This window comes from Mycteria americana, chromosome 6 (assembly GCF_035582795.1).
Source record: "Mycteria americana isolate JAX WOST 10 ecotype Jacksonville Zoo and Gardens chromosome 6, USCA_MyAme_1.0, whole genome shotgun sequence".
NCBI lineage: Eukaryota > Metazoa > Chordata > Aves > Ciconiiformes > Ciconiidae > Mycteria > Mycteria americana.
The window spans coordinates 64,002,801-64,016,989 of NC_134370.1; the positions used below are offsets into that span (position 1 = coordinate 64,002,801).

General features: G+C 45.8%; 1 protein-coding gene and 1 long non-coding RNA gene across 8 annotated transcripts in view; one reads left to right on the forward strand and one right to left on the reverse strand.

Annotated features, from left to right (window-relative positions):
• Window positions 1–14,189, forward strand: part of CHD2 (chromodomain helicase DNA binding protein 2) — a 72,702-nt gene that overhangs the window by 30,764 nt on the left and 27,749 nt on the right. For 4 of the 7 annotated variants that reach the window (XM_075506263.1, XM_075506262.1, XM_075506261.1 and 1 more), the window contains 6 exons: window positions 1,437–1,644; window positions 4,428–4,514; window positions 10,892–10,953; window positions 12,320–12,442; window positions 12,771–12,920; window positions 13,821–13,954. In XM_075506263.1, the coding sequence (XP_075362378.1) occupies window positions 1,437–1,644; window positions 4,428–4,514; window positions 10,892–10,953; window positions 12,320–12,442; window positions 12,771–12,920; window positions 13,821–13,954 (764 nt within the window). Of the gene's footprint in view, window positions 1–1,436; window positions 1,645–4,427; window positions 4,515–5,570; window positions 5,693–10,891; window positions 10,954–12,319; window positions 12,443–12,770; window positions 12,921–13,820; window positions 13,955–14,189 lie in introns of those variants that run through there. The other 3 variants (XM_075506267.1, XM_075506266.1, XM_075506268.1) reach the window with 3 other exon arrangements.
• On the reverse strand, window positions 5,147–7,350 carry LOC142411789 (uncharacterized). Its single transcript, XR_012776276.1, has 3 exons — window positions 7,296–7,350; window positions 7,131–7,188; window positions 5,147–5,184 (listed from the first exon to the last, which is right to left on the reverse strand). It is a non-coding gene; the product is annotated as an uncharacterized LOC142411789 (long non-coding RNA).

Genomic DNA, 14,189 nt, shown 5'->3' on the forward strand with positions numbered 1-14,189 from the left:
GAGACGGCAGCCGGGAGCTGAGCTCTGCTGATGCGTGAGCTGCTGGGGGCCAGCCCCGCCAGGTTTCACAATTTTATCTGAGAGTGGAAGGCTTATTTCCCTGGTGTAAATTAACCCTATTTGTATGAGGATATACCTATGAACAGTAGCTGACTCTGGTGATCCCGTCTCTATAGCGTGCATTGATTTCTGTAGAATTGTATGTAGTTGTACATGCGCTTTTGCTTTTTTGTATTATTTCTTTCTTGAATTGTGAAACCTGAGCAGAGCCTTTGATGTATCTTGTTACTTTTGTACAGAAGGAGAAAAATTAAAAATATGGTTTCCCTCTGTAAAGTTTTCCTGATTCTTCTTTTCATGATGTTCTATCTGCAGCATGCCCTTAAACATTACGAAAGCATCTAGCTGCAGATCAAGAGCTGACTTGGAAAGAGATGCTCCTTGTTCAGAACGTTTGTAGTATCATTATTGCCGCACTGCATTTTGGTTTGCGACAGAGTGGGATTTGTAATGCTGCCTTACTAGCATGTGTGTTATAAATTGTAATGAGTTTTCTGTTTTCTTTAATTGGATTTTAAATGAAAAATAGATGTTGAAGTGATTGGGCAAAGGTATTTGAGTATTTTGGCCACCTAAAATAGTTTGACATCTCTTTGTTTTGTTGAGGAGCCTACGTTTAGGTGAATGTTCTGTATATTAACCCATTTTAATGTAAAGGAAAAAAAGAGAAATATACCTATGCGATGTTCTGCTCTCCCATTATTGGCTACTTGAGAAATGTGCTCTTCACAGCTTTGGTATAATCCTTTAAACAGGAACTCCCCCAGCCACGTGCCTGTATAAGCTCCTTTCTGCTGCTCTGTTGCTGAATTTATTCTTTTTGCAAGAAACATGATATTTACTGTAATATATAGTTTTATGCATACAGTATTTGGTGCTGGCCTCTTTCAGAAATTGGATGTTGGATTTTTGAACCACTGGCCATAGTAGGGTGTAGTGGAGAGCCATGCCAGAGCAACTGCTTATCTTTAATATAGCAGGATGGTCTCTGGACATTCTAGCTCCCAGCATATCTTATTCTTGCTCACTCTGAGCAAGCCAGATCCTCCCTACAGCACCTTGTGCTGCTGGTATTGCTAATGCTTCTCTTCATGGTACCACCACTATTTTTGTTTTGGCTGATGAGCAGGAGATACCGTACAGTGATTTGGAGCCTGCACTCTTGCCCGTGTGTTCAGTGCCTGTCCTGGGAAGGAATTATTTCTGCTTCAATATGCCAGTGCAGGGTGTCCGTTTGGGACAATGCGGTTCACGCTTGCGTTTAGGCTATTCCAGGCTTATCATTGTAGCTTGGACATGGCTCAGGTTTGCTTGCTGCGTATTTGAAAGTTGTGATGGTACAGTTAAAATGTCATCTCTTCTTTCTCTACCATCAGTCACTCAGCATCCGAAGAAGCCTCTGGCTCTGACTCTGCAAGCCAGTCTGAAAGCGAGCAGGGCAGCGAGTCAAACAGCAGCTCGGAGTCCTCTGAAAGTCAGTCTGAATCCGAAAGTGAATCAACGGGTTCGAAATCCCAGCAGACCCCTCCTGAAACCAAAGAAAAACCTGCCTCTAAGAAGGAAAGGATAGCAGATGTTAAAAAGGTATTGCCCCCGCTGCTCTGCATAGCCATGTTACCCCTGTACCCACCACGAAAGGGCAGAAAGCAGGACCAAAGCTGTCTTCAACTTCCCTGCCACTTCGCACGTTGACCGAACAGCCTTCAGCCTCTGGTGTCCCCAAGTCACTCGTTGGCTGTTTGGTCTGTGTGCTTGTGCCCTGCTGTTGTCATCCTTGTGAGCAGGAATGTGTGTGTTTGATGGGACAGCCCTTTGGGTACCACACAGGTAGCGATGGGGCTGACTGGTACGAATGAGGGGCAGGCGCCTGTCATCAATACATGACCCTGTCATTTCATCCTCTCCCTCTGTCTTTCCACTCCTCTCCCTCCTCTCCCTCAGAAATAGTAAAGCTTCCCCGTGTGATATATAATCAGGAGAATACTTGTCTAGGATTTGGGCTACTTTGGTTTGTTTCCATCCTTGTCTTCCTCTTTGAAAAAAGTAAAGGAAAAAAAAAAGGAGGAGGAAAAAAGCTATTTAACTTTTATTATTTATTATGTCCAGAACAGTGGTTCTCTGTTCTGTTTTTTTTCCGCAGCTTCCCCCTAGGAATACCCCCCTCAAATAGCCAGGTTTGCCCTTCACCTGTTGCTGTACAGGAGGAAAAGGGATTGCAGGTGCTCAACGCACGTGGTGTCCCTCTGGTTGGCGAGGACCTGCCCAGTGCAGAAGCTGTGCCTTGGGTACCTGCTTTACCCGGGGACGGAGGCACCTGAGTAACACAGTGTGGGGTGAGGTGAGAAAGAGGAGCCCAAATACCCATTTTGCAGACAGGAACTTGGTGAACTGAGTTTACTTGGAGGGAGGAAAATCAGGTTAGGTCAGTTATTTTGTTTGTTTGTGGTGTGTAACTATCCTGTTCATTTTAGCCGTGGTTTGCACTTTGCACAGCTTGCTCATGAGAGCGAGTTTTATGGAGAAAGTTGCTATGTACGCAAAGACTGAGAAGGACAGTGCTTTCAGCCTGTGCTCCCCACTACCTGCAAGGGAGAAGTGAAGGATTTTCTTACCAGCTTCTCCCTCTCACAGATCTCTAGGCTGTCGGCTCAGGTCGTGGCTAAATCTCCTGTGTTCAGACTGGCAAGGAAGGATGCGTTTATAAGGCAGTTGTAGTAACACAATATTCAAATTTCTGTTTTATTGTTGATAAGTGGGGACTGAAGGAAGTTTTCTCTTCCTCTGTGGGCTTTGAAGAGCATGTCCCTAACAATAAACCTTAAAATTATCCTATGAGGGAGCACATCCATGCACACGGTGATAATTAGCATGGATGAAACATGAAAAGGTCAGGGCACCCTCTAATAAGAAAGCCTCTCCCTTCCTTAATTTCTCTCTTAATGGGCGTTTTCCTTAGCTAGGTCTAACCTAGGCGTGTTGATACCTGTTCCACTTGAATAACCAATGTAATTAATTATTATATTATTGTTTATTTTGTATTTCTGTCTAAATACACCCATGAAGGTGAGGTTAATTTGTATTAGGTGCTATTCAGATTTGTCATGGGAGTCGATCCCTCATCCAAAAACTCTGCTATTTAAAAGAAGAAAAGACAAGTTCTTCAGACAGTTTGGGGAGTATTTTGAGGTTTTCTTTCATATGAATTTATCTCTGTACTCGTATGCCCAACAGATACACACCTTCACAATCTGTCCGTTGCAGTGTTATCCCATTACGCCTTTAACAGTAGCAGAAAAATTGCTGGGCTGCAGCCTTGTATTCATCGCGCTCTCAATCCCAAGTCGCTGCTGCATCTGGCAGTGTGTTTTGATTTCCTTTTCCTGCCAGTGGCTTGCAGAGACATTTCAGGACTGGAGGGAGAGAGAAGCAGAAGGAGAATGAATAGGTTTAGAAAACTGTAAGAGGATAAGCTCTGCTGAGGGAGAGAGGGATTGTTGGTGTAGGTGTTTGAAAGGCATGTTGGTGGTTTGTATCTGCCCTGTAAATCTTCTGGTGTCCTGTGTCACCAACACAGCTCTGCATTCATGTCCCTCAGGGCATCAGTTCTTGTCTCCCCCTTCTCCTCCTGTCCCTCCAGCAAGAACAATTGCATGCTGTTATACACAGTGTATTAAACTATTTAGGGCCTGGTTACAGCAAATGGAGCACAACCATTCCCCGTAGTCGGCTCTGCAGATCCGTGTGTCCTGCGCTGCCAAACCGCATTCGCATCAGTGCATTCAGGAGAAGAACCGGCAGTCCTGCCACCTTGCCTTGCCAAAGGATAGGGTGCTCCGGTCCATTTGCCATCCAGGCTGGGCCACAGAATTCACTTTTGAAGTTGCTGCTGGCGATGTCTCATCATTGGGCTCGTCAGGCATCTGGTGGGGTTTTCTCTCTGGAAAGGAATTGTGGTGGAAGCTGGTAGCAACAGTGAATTGTCCCTTTGTGTTGGTACATCCATTCATTCCACATGCAAGGTGTTGCCTCCTTACCTTCAGCACCATTGCTTGCAGAGGCTGGCTATCTCAACGCCCTGTCCTTTGGCCTGAATGAGTTGGAGAGTAATTTGTACCCTGGTGGAAAGATGGACCACTATAAAGATAATGCCGAGATAAAACATTCTGCTTTAGAGTGTTACCAAATACCCCAAAATAATCATAATCCTTTTCAGCCAGTTTTTTAAAGTGTCCACCTACTGGTTGCTAATTCCCTAATGGTTTTATGTTGATTTAAAGAAAAAAACCAACATTCACCATCAAACTTCTCTAAAATGTCAGAAATAACTGGGGTGAAGCAGGCCTTCTGATGGTCTGTTTATTTTGCAGATGTGGGAAGAATATCCTGATGTTTATGGGGTTAGGAGGTCAAACCGAAGCAGACAAGAACCGTCGCGATTTAATATAAAAGATGAGGTAAGGAAAAAAAAAAAAAAGGATGAGGGATTACTGAACATATAAAAGCAACCAAACCCAAAGAGCAAAGGCAGGTCTCATCTGCATTGCCTTGTAAACACCGAGTGCTAGCTTGGTGCGTGGATGTTGGAGCTCACAGTTAAGGTCCCAGTCCTGCAGTTGGATCCGCTTGGCCTGAGACCTCTGGAGTCAGCGGGACACTGCGTGGGCTGAGATCTGCATGCACTGATCTGATTGCTGGAATGGGGCGTAATGCAAGTCATGCTCTGCTGTAGAAACATCCTGGAGAGAATGAGACTGTGTGGAAAAAAAAACCAAAACAAAACACAACACAAATCCAACCAGAAATAAAGGAAACTTCCCAGAAGCACCTCACAACAACAGAACAGTCATTGTTGCCCATCCCGGAATGGATCATGCCGATAAATGCATTTGTGTGTATTCAACTTTATGAACCATCACTTTTCTTTGGTTGAATATTGGGGAGTCCTTTATGCTTCAATTCGAGGCGACAGTGGTCAGAGCCTGGCAGACAAACCTTCTAATTGTTCCTTTTTCAGAACATTGCTTTTTTTCTGAAGATGTAGGAATTAGCTGTCACCTTCATTTGCATCTAACAGCCTTTCTGCGTAGAGCTTTTCATCTGCAGGTCTTCAGGAAGGTTGAGTAGCTATAGCAGAGGGGAAAGAAAACCAGAGGGAGGCTTAGACCGAAAGTAAAGCTTGGGGCTTAGAGCTAGGTACAAAAACATGCGGTTGGGAATCTGAAGACAAGTAGCCAGATTTTCAGCAGAGCGAAGCCCAGTGGTGCTCTCTGACGGTCAGGCTATTTGTGCTTTGCCACCGAAATGCGTGTTTGGATGCTCAAGGGGTCCAAGTCACACGGCAAACGCAGTTCTCTGGCTCCTTGCTCTGGTGCGTTATCGTTGGGCCTTGTGGCACCCCCGGTGCCACCACCTGCCCCCCCCAGACTCCTGTGCTGGATGTCCCACATAGCAGCAGGTTAGGAAGGGGCTTGGGGCACATAATTGACTTAGCTTTTGTTTTCCTTTTCAAGTTCGGCAAAGCCCAGGCTCGCTGGCCGCCTCTCTGTGCGATGCCCCGGCATGCACTGTGCTGGCGATGTCACACCCACCACAGACCTCCGCTGCAGACCCGAGTGCCCTGTTAGGGGCTCAGGTAAGTCCCGTCTTTTTTTGTTTTACAATATTACGTGGTTTTGCAAATGTTGTTTTCTTTTTCGATATCTTTATTTCCTACTACTTACGGTACGATAAAGTTTAAAAAAAAAAAAAAAATCTGAGATGTAAAAACTTTGCTATACCACAAAATATTGTAAAAAACAAAAAAAAAAAGTCCTCCAAATGACCCCGCTGCCACCTTCGTGAAACGGAAAGCCAAAATTAACAAAATTGGACCACCCCTTTCCCCCCCCTGTCTCCCCAAAGCAACACTGACTGGTCCCCATAGGGCAACTCCCATCTGCAGCAGAGTCCGATGGAGGGTGTGACGTGTCAGGAGCACAGTGCTGGGGCCTCGCAAAGAGCAGGAGGAGATGGAAAGTCTTGCTTTTTGGAAGACCTAAACGCCAAGAGAGAGGAAGTAGCATAGCTCGAGCCTGCACGGTGCTGAGCACTCCTTGCTGCTGCTGGAGCTGGCAGAAACCCAAGGCGCTTGATACCTCTTAAGATTGCTTTTTACCTTTACAGGGTTAATCCTGTCTCCAGTGACCCGCTCTTGTCGCTTGCTGCTTGGGACTTCCAGCACAGTGTCTAGGAGCTTTTAATTGCCTTCTTCCCTAACGCTTCTCTGCGGTATTAGCGAACAGCATTGCCCAGGCAGAGTGGCAGGCCCAGAGCGCAGAACAAGAATCGGCCATCCCACCTCCCCGCGTGCTGCCCCGTGACTCACCCTGCTTGGGGGAGATAGCGTGTAGGAGGAGGTGGTTCAGGTTTTGGGACACTGTTCAATCACTAGTCTGTCCTCTGAGACCAGCAGTTTGGGCAGGGTTATTTCTCTGTTAGAAATGATTGCCTTTTGGGAACTGCCGGGCATGCCGTGTAAGTCTCTGAGCTGAAGGCAGAGAGGGTGATAACTTGCGATCAATACTGAGGCGTGGGCTGAAAGATTAGGAAGCGAAAGTGCAGTTTTGCATAGGGGTTCAGACCTGCTCAGAGGTCGAGAGCTGTCTCCAGGAATAAAAGCACATGTGAGTTTTTTAGTAAAAACAGTACTTGCCCATGCGTTTTCTTTGCAGTTAATAAATCAACTTCAGGTTTCAGCCAGGGGAAGTGAGACATGCAGAGCCAGGTGCCTTTCAGAGTATTCTGGGGCAATCGAGAAATAAACGTGCCCAAACCAGACACAATCTTTTTGCTATAAAAAGGATGGTTTGAGGTTGGAGTTAGTAATAAATGGCACGATGCGTCTTTTCTGTGAGAGAGAGGCCAGAAGTCATGCACCAGAGGTGTTCCCGAAATACAGTTGGTTTTATTATCGAAAAAAGATTCCGCGTATTTGCATTTTGATTAATGCTTTGCCTTTTGTCTTTGCTGAAAATTCAAATGCTACCAGTACCACTGGGAGAGAGAACTTCAGCAGACATAAGAAAACTAACCTGGCGAGCTGAGGTTCTCCGGCTTTTCTGGAGCACTAGAGCTTGGCCTCTGTTAAGCCTGAAATGAGCAAATCCTCACTTTGACTTTAGTCTGAAATACTTCTTGCCTCTGTTTAGGCAAGTCTTAATCTCTCCTAGTAGGCAGCATGAGCTCAAGAGGCTCACCTGGACCATGCCAGTGGCCTTGAGTCTCTGTTTCTCCTGCCCTGGGCTAGCAATGAGGACGCTCATGGACAATCTGTAGGACCAGAACTTTAAAGCTGCTGCTGCGTTGCCCTGCTTGGTGCTACGTACGCAGCATCATTATGTTTTGTACAGCACTGCTCCACGGCGAAATACAGCATAATTAATCTAGTAAAAGTATGCACATTTTTCAGTGCTGGGAGGGAGAAAGAATAGATTAGGTGGACGGAGTCAGTGAGGTGTGGGGAGGGAAGGCTGATCCCTTCAGCTGGAGGTGGGGAAAGCATATTGTCAGAGGCCAGTTCCTAGTCCAGTTGGAAGCAGCGGTGCGGGAATAAGTTGGGCATGTTTATAGTGTTTGGTAGGGGAAAGGAGAACTAGGGAAGGCAAGTCATCTTTCCCCTTGGCCACAGCAGCAGCACCCCAGAGGGGCAGCCTGAGCCCAGCAGAGTTTTGCCAGCGCTGGTATTCAGGCTCTGAGAGCGAGGAGCGTGCACCCGGCATCTCTTGCTGGGCTGACGAAAACCCTGGTGGGGACTGGAGACGGATTTTGTCAGCTTAGCTTGTGTCATTCAGGGAGGTGACGTTATTAAATTCAAGTTGCATGCGATTTCCCAACCGGTCTGCTTCCTGATGACGGAGGGTGGCAGGCTGGAGTGCAGATGGGACCTCAGGTGCGTGCTCAGGACCTGGCGTGCTCCCAGCTCTCTGGTTATCATCTGTGCTTCCTTAACCGAGGAATTTACCACCAGCCAGAGCCTGGGGGTTGATGTTGATAACAGGGCGTTACAAGCACACGCTCTCTTTATGCTGCAGAGTCCAGGGCAGAGGTGCAAACCTCACCCTTGGGCTGGTTTGAGCAAGTCAGCGTAGTTTTGCAGCTGGGTCCTGAAATGTGGATTTAAGTGGAATTAAGTAGTTGCTAAAATGTGCTTATGCTTTTTTTTTTTTTTTAAATATTATTATTTATGTATAAAAGGGTAGAAAGCAGCTTTCAGCCAGGGGCTGGTGCCTGGCACCCCAGGGTTAGGATGCCAGGAGGAGCTGGTGAGACAAGAGAGGGGTCTGGGGGAGGCGAGGCTGAGTCACCGGTGGCTGGGCACCGGGCTGCCCGCACTGGGGCAGGGAGGATGTGGGAGCACAAGGCAGGCAGATGACTCAGGCTGGGGACTGGCTGTGTCAGAGGAGGTAGAGCTGGGCTTGACACGCATCCAGAAATGACAATGGTGTCTTTGAGAAACGTAACTGAAGGCGGCTGAATTGCAGTCACAAGTTAAATTTTTCAAGGCAGGAAGAGGTGAGGAAAAGATGTGTCATTAAGAGATGAGCATCAGCTTTGTAGAGACACCAACAAAACAGGGGAATAGTAGAGATGTTAGGAAAGTGGACACTAGAAACTTGAAAAATGGGATTTTGGCAAAGAAGTGGAGTTAGTTTCAAAGAGCCAAAGGTTGTATTTGGTTTTCTCCAAACCTGATCTTCTCTGACGCAGAGCAGAAGAAAAATCCACCTCTCTTTACTTGTGGTTTGCCAAAAGACAGGAAAAAGCAAACATGCATTGAGGGACAGCTCTCAAAAACATGCCAAAATTGGGATGGCAAAGCAGCACGCTTCAGAAAGTGGATAAGAGATTAAAAGAGAAAAAGAAAATTGAGGACTTTTAAACTTAGCTATGTCGAAATTGAAATCTGTGGAATGCTTGGCTTATGTTGCAAGGGTAGGTAGGGCTCTCCGTGCTGTTTGCCAGTCACTTGCTTCCTGGATGCTTGGTCTATGAGACAGGGATTTCATGCAGGGCTGTGAAACAGGTGGATGAACACATGTTCGTAGTAGGATATGGTGCAAAAAGTGTTATTGTGTCACATGTAAATCTGACACCAAACCACAGTGAAATTCAGCAAAGCTCTTGGTCTAACGTGGCAGTATTTCAGTATATTTTAAGGGAGACGCTGATGCAAGCGAGAAGGAAATTTCTGTTGGTGGAAGGGAAGCTGGAAAATGGAAGTAAAGGATGCAGAAAGAAAACAGGGGTGGGCCATGGCTCTCCAGAGCCTCGACTTTTTCATGTTACAGCTCATACCATTTCACAAAATTCTTGTGTGAAGAGCTCTTGGTTGTAGCCGTAGCTAGGAGGGTGGTGGGTGTACCAGGAGATACAATCTGAGGTAGCCGTGGTGATGGATAGACATTACCTAGAGCTAAAGCCGAATACTGCAGCAAAAAGCAGTATGAAACGGAACATTTCCAGTAAGTGTGTAGAGCAAGCAGTCTTGGAGACTAGTTCTGTCATTTTAATACTCCTTTAGAAATCTCACACTGGTTTCTTCAGTTTTCTCCCTGCCAATTTGTGTTTTCTGGGGCAAGTGTATAAGGCAAAGTCATCTGTTGGTCGAGGAGTGTTATTTGTGTGGCAATCTGTTTTTACGGTTGACTAGTTTTTACGAAAATGGGGTTGTGTACAACCCACCTAAAGATTTTTTTTTTTTTTTTTTTTTTAAAAGCTATCTTGGTCTGTAGGAGTTAATGACGCCCACATTTAAAATAGTACATCAAGTAGTTAGAATATCTCTAGATATATTTAGCCAGAGCTACTTCACTGGTGCAGACTGGAGGATTAGGAGGAAGGAAAGCAGCAGGGCATGGCTCTGACCCAGTCAGGTCCTCAGCGACTCAGGAAAGCAAGGACACTCTTGTGATGAGAATATTGTCTTTTTATAAGAATTTCCTTCCTTATAGGAAGTTTCTCTAATGAAGGCAGAGGTCATAATGCATTTGTGTGGCTGCAAAAGTTTCTGCAGTCACAGAAACTAAGCCCGAATGCCCCCAAATATCGCAGGATTCCTTGCTGAAATGCCAGGTATGGGGGCTCATGAAAGTACCTTCAGCCACTGCACTTTCAGTTAAAAGCCTTGTAAAACAGCTGAGCCTTAGCGCTGCGGCAGGCCCTGAAAGTGCTGTCCAGAACGCACAAAGTCACGCTGCTGCCCGACTGTCCAGCGTCAGGCAGGAGCCATGCCCACCTTGCACTGTAGGCAGAGGTAGCAGCAGCTGAGCTGCCCTCTCTCTCTCTCTCTCTCTTTCTCTCTGGGGTACATTTTGCCTCCAGCGCTGGGCAGTGCAAGGTTCGGCGGGTTAAATTCACCCCCTGGTTTTGTAATCCATGGGTATTGCACACACTGCGGGTCTGCCTGGCCACTGCCACCGCTGAGACGGCATCTGCCAGCTATCGGAGGTTGATGCTGAGGGGTAGGTGGGTCGCAGCCTTGCGCGTCCCGAGCTCAGGGACTCCAGAACAGATGTTGTAGCAGAGCTCTCCAGCCTTTCTGCAGAGTTACCTTCTTCGTGCTGAGAGCACGGCGGCATTAACCCCGCAGCCGAGGCGGCGCGGAGGGAATGGTGCCGGGGAGCTGGCTGCTCTTTTGCAGCCCCGTCGCACCAGAGCATCCTTCCAGCGCTGCAGTGAAAGAGCAGTCAAGCTGTGTCTGAGCTCTGACCGCGTGCATGCGTTTCAGTTACGTCCTTGAGGAGACAGTCCAGAGTGAAGCCTACAACCTGATTTTCTTTCTTTTCAATTAAAGGCAAGTAGTGAATCTGAAAATGAGAGCCCAAAAAGAAGAGGCCAGAAGCAAATGAAAAAAACGTAAGTTTCTAGGGAAGGGGTTTTGAATGGTGGTACTTTGCCTTTTTTTATTTTTCAGAACAGTAGTATTGGATTGTTTGATAGGTGTTGTCAACACGGAGAGCTTGTAACATAAATTATTTAATATTTCCAGTAATAATACTTTGGATGACTAAAATTGAAGTATGAATATGGATCTACAGACGGATGCAATTTCCCAGCTTTTCTTTTGTTTATGTTTTCCCACTTTGCCTGTGACAGAATCTGAACAAGTCAGGTTCACTTTGCCAGTCTTTCACTTCTCCATCAGGTTACTTATTCTCCTTCAGAGATACTTAAAACAGTTTAATCCCTGCTCCTCTCCCCTTTTTGATTAATAGAGAATAAAATGCCAAATTATTCTCCTTTATCTTTTATAACCCTCTACTGCAACAAAAGACCTTCCATAAAGGATATTTGGGATGTCTGATCACCATCACTGAGTTCACTTCCAGTCATATTTTACTGCCTTTTTCCATCTAATAAGAACCTTCTAGTTTTTCCAAACACGAAAGAGAACTGAAGGGACCTACAGGCTGCCTGCTGGAGAAAACTTAAACACAGCCACATGATCCAGCTCTCTTTCTCCTGTTTCATGTCTCTTAATTTTTCATTCAGCTGTACACACCAGTGCAGAACAGGAGGGAAGGTAATAAAGCGCAGGGAGGGCTGCGGTAGTATGGACCTCTCCTGGGCAAGGGGAAAAATCTCTGTGGACTCCCCACATACCCCTTGGAGGGAGGAGAGGCTCCTTCAATGGGCATTTCAGAGCTGCAGCTTTGCTCGGAATTGCCCACAGAGAACCTGCTTCCTTCCACTAACGGTATGGCATGATTTGGCTTCAGACTTGGAAACTTCAATTGCCTGAATTTAGATGGCAGGAGACTTCTTGCTCCATTTTCTGGGCTACAAGGAGATCATGTAACTCTGCATGTTGTGGCTCGTACTCTGTAAGTGAAAGTGAACACTTCTCTTAAGATTTTTGCAGCTCATTTCAGAAATGCAGAAGTGGAAATGAAAAATAAATAAATTGAAGCACTTGCCCACCCAGTTGTAAGACGTACAGCTCTGCCACAAGCACTGTTGTAGTATGTGTTAAGAGCCACTCTCACTCAAGATATGCTGCCCCTACATGAACTAAAACCTGACTGAGGCTTCTTCCTAAAAGCAGAGAGAATCATGCCATAAAATCCCCCATGCATTGCACTGAACAACCAAGAGTGCAGTTTTGAACTTTTTCTCGTAATTATGGCCTGCTAGTATTAACCTAGATGACTTGGATGTCTGCTTAGCCAAGTATTTCTGTGGAAATATGATTGCCCTTCATGACCTACATTTCTGACCCTAGAAATAAATGGAAAAGAGAGGTCTCTGGTGAAGAAGAGGATGAAGATGGAGGGGACCAAGGCACCAGTGGAGAGAGTGAGCCTGAACCGAAGAAAGTTAAAGCAAGAAGACCTGCCCAAAGGAGGTAAGGAGTGGTTGGTTCAGTCTCTCTCTTTTTCTGCATATGTCTTTTCTGCCTGTGCTGGGTGGAGAGGTAATCTCTATCTGTCACTAAAGAATTTTTTTTTTTCCTGCAATATTACCCTCATTTACAACCTAGTAAACCTAGGACCTAGATACTCTCTCATCTACCCATTTCATGCTCCGGTGAGTGATGTAGTGGTTTCCATGGTAGTCAGAGCAGACTAAATCCCTAGGAGTCTAATATTTGAGATTCATGCTTAAAAACTTACTATAATGGATGTTTACGTAAAACATGCTGTATTATGGCTTTCTATTAATTCTTATTTTAGAACAGTGGCCAAAACCAGTGTTAAAAAGCCTCACAAAACCCAGCGTGGGAAGAAGAGAAAGAAACCGGACTCATCTGAAGATGATGACGACGACGAAGATGATGAGACTCCCAAGAGACAAACTCGACGAAGAGCAGCCAAAAATGTCAGGTATCAAGAAGTGTGGGGTTGCTTGATGATGAGAGCTGGCTGGCTGGGGAAGAGGGGGCAACAGAGGGCCCTGACTCCCTGTGTGATCCTGCAGAGAGACCCGTTGGCCGAGATGTGGTTCTTTTGACAGGTTCATGCTGCGAACATCTGACTTCTCTTTACCTTGTTTTGCCATTTGTAAAGGAGGGAATATTTACCAGTCCCTCTTACAGAAATGTGGGGAGGTTTGCATAATGTTTCTAAAGCACTCTCAGATGAGATTAAGAATTGCAAGTAATAGATTAAAATGAATAAAATGAGCTGTGCTAGATTGGACCAATTGGCTGAGAGTGGCTGATAGGTAATGCCTTGGGACAGAGCGTTGAGACATGGTGGAGGTAAAGCATTATCCATCCCCCAATATACCTTCTCACCTTTTGGCAGTCCTAATAAGGGACTTGCAAAGAGCCACCTGAAGAATATTTTTTGGTGGTTAAATGTTCATCAGAGATGAGAAGTGTAGTTCCTAGGGCAGTGTAGGCACCCATGCAACCTTTCGATGCTCTGCAACCTCCATTGTTAAACATAAAATAATCTTCCACCGGATAGAGGAGACTTTCTCTGTTGGTGGTCTGGCTTCTGCTGCAGGGATTGTTCCACCTCCTCGTGAAGCATCTGGTGTTGGCCATGGTCAGAAAAAGTACATGGACAAGATAGAGTATTAATCTGATGAAGTGTAGCTATCTGAGTGTCTCAGGGAAAAATACTGAATGGCTAACTTAAGGAACGCATGTGCCGAACATGCACTGAACCCCAGGATAAATGCTGGAGAAGGCTTGCCTCCAGTCCATGCCATTCTGTGTGTTTCTAGACTGGGCAGAGTCAAGGGCTTTTTATCAGTTTGGTTTTGATCTTGTTCAGTTACAAAGAAGATGATGATTTTGAGACGGATTCTGATGACCTGATAGAGATGACTGGGGAGGGAGCTGATGAACAACAAGACAACAGTGAAACTATTGAGAAAGTCTTGGACATCAGGCTTGGAAAAAAAGGAGGTGCGTAGTTCTGGAAAAAGCCTTTATTTCTGATGTCAATCATGTGCACTCACAATTTCTCTTGAGCTGGTGCAATGCTTTTGCAACTTCAGAGTGGAACCAAGGGTTGTTTCAGTGCTCTTCACCCTTTCCTCTGTGGCTCCTATTTATGTCTTCTAGCAGCTTTTGTAAAATCTAGTATTGAAAAACCTAAAATGTCAAGTTTATGTGCTTGGCAGCTTTCATTTAGCGTGCA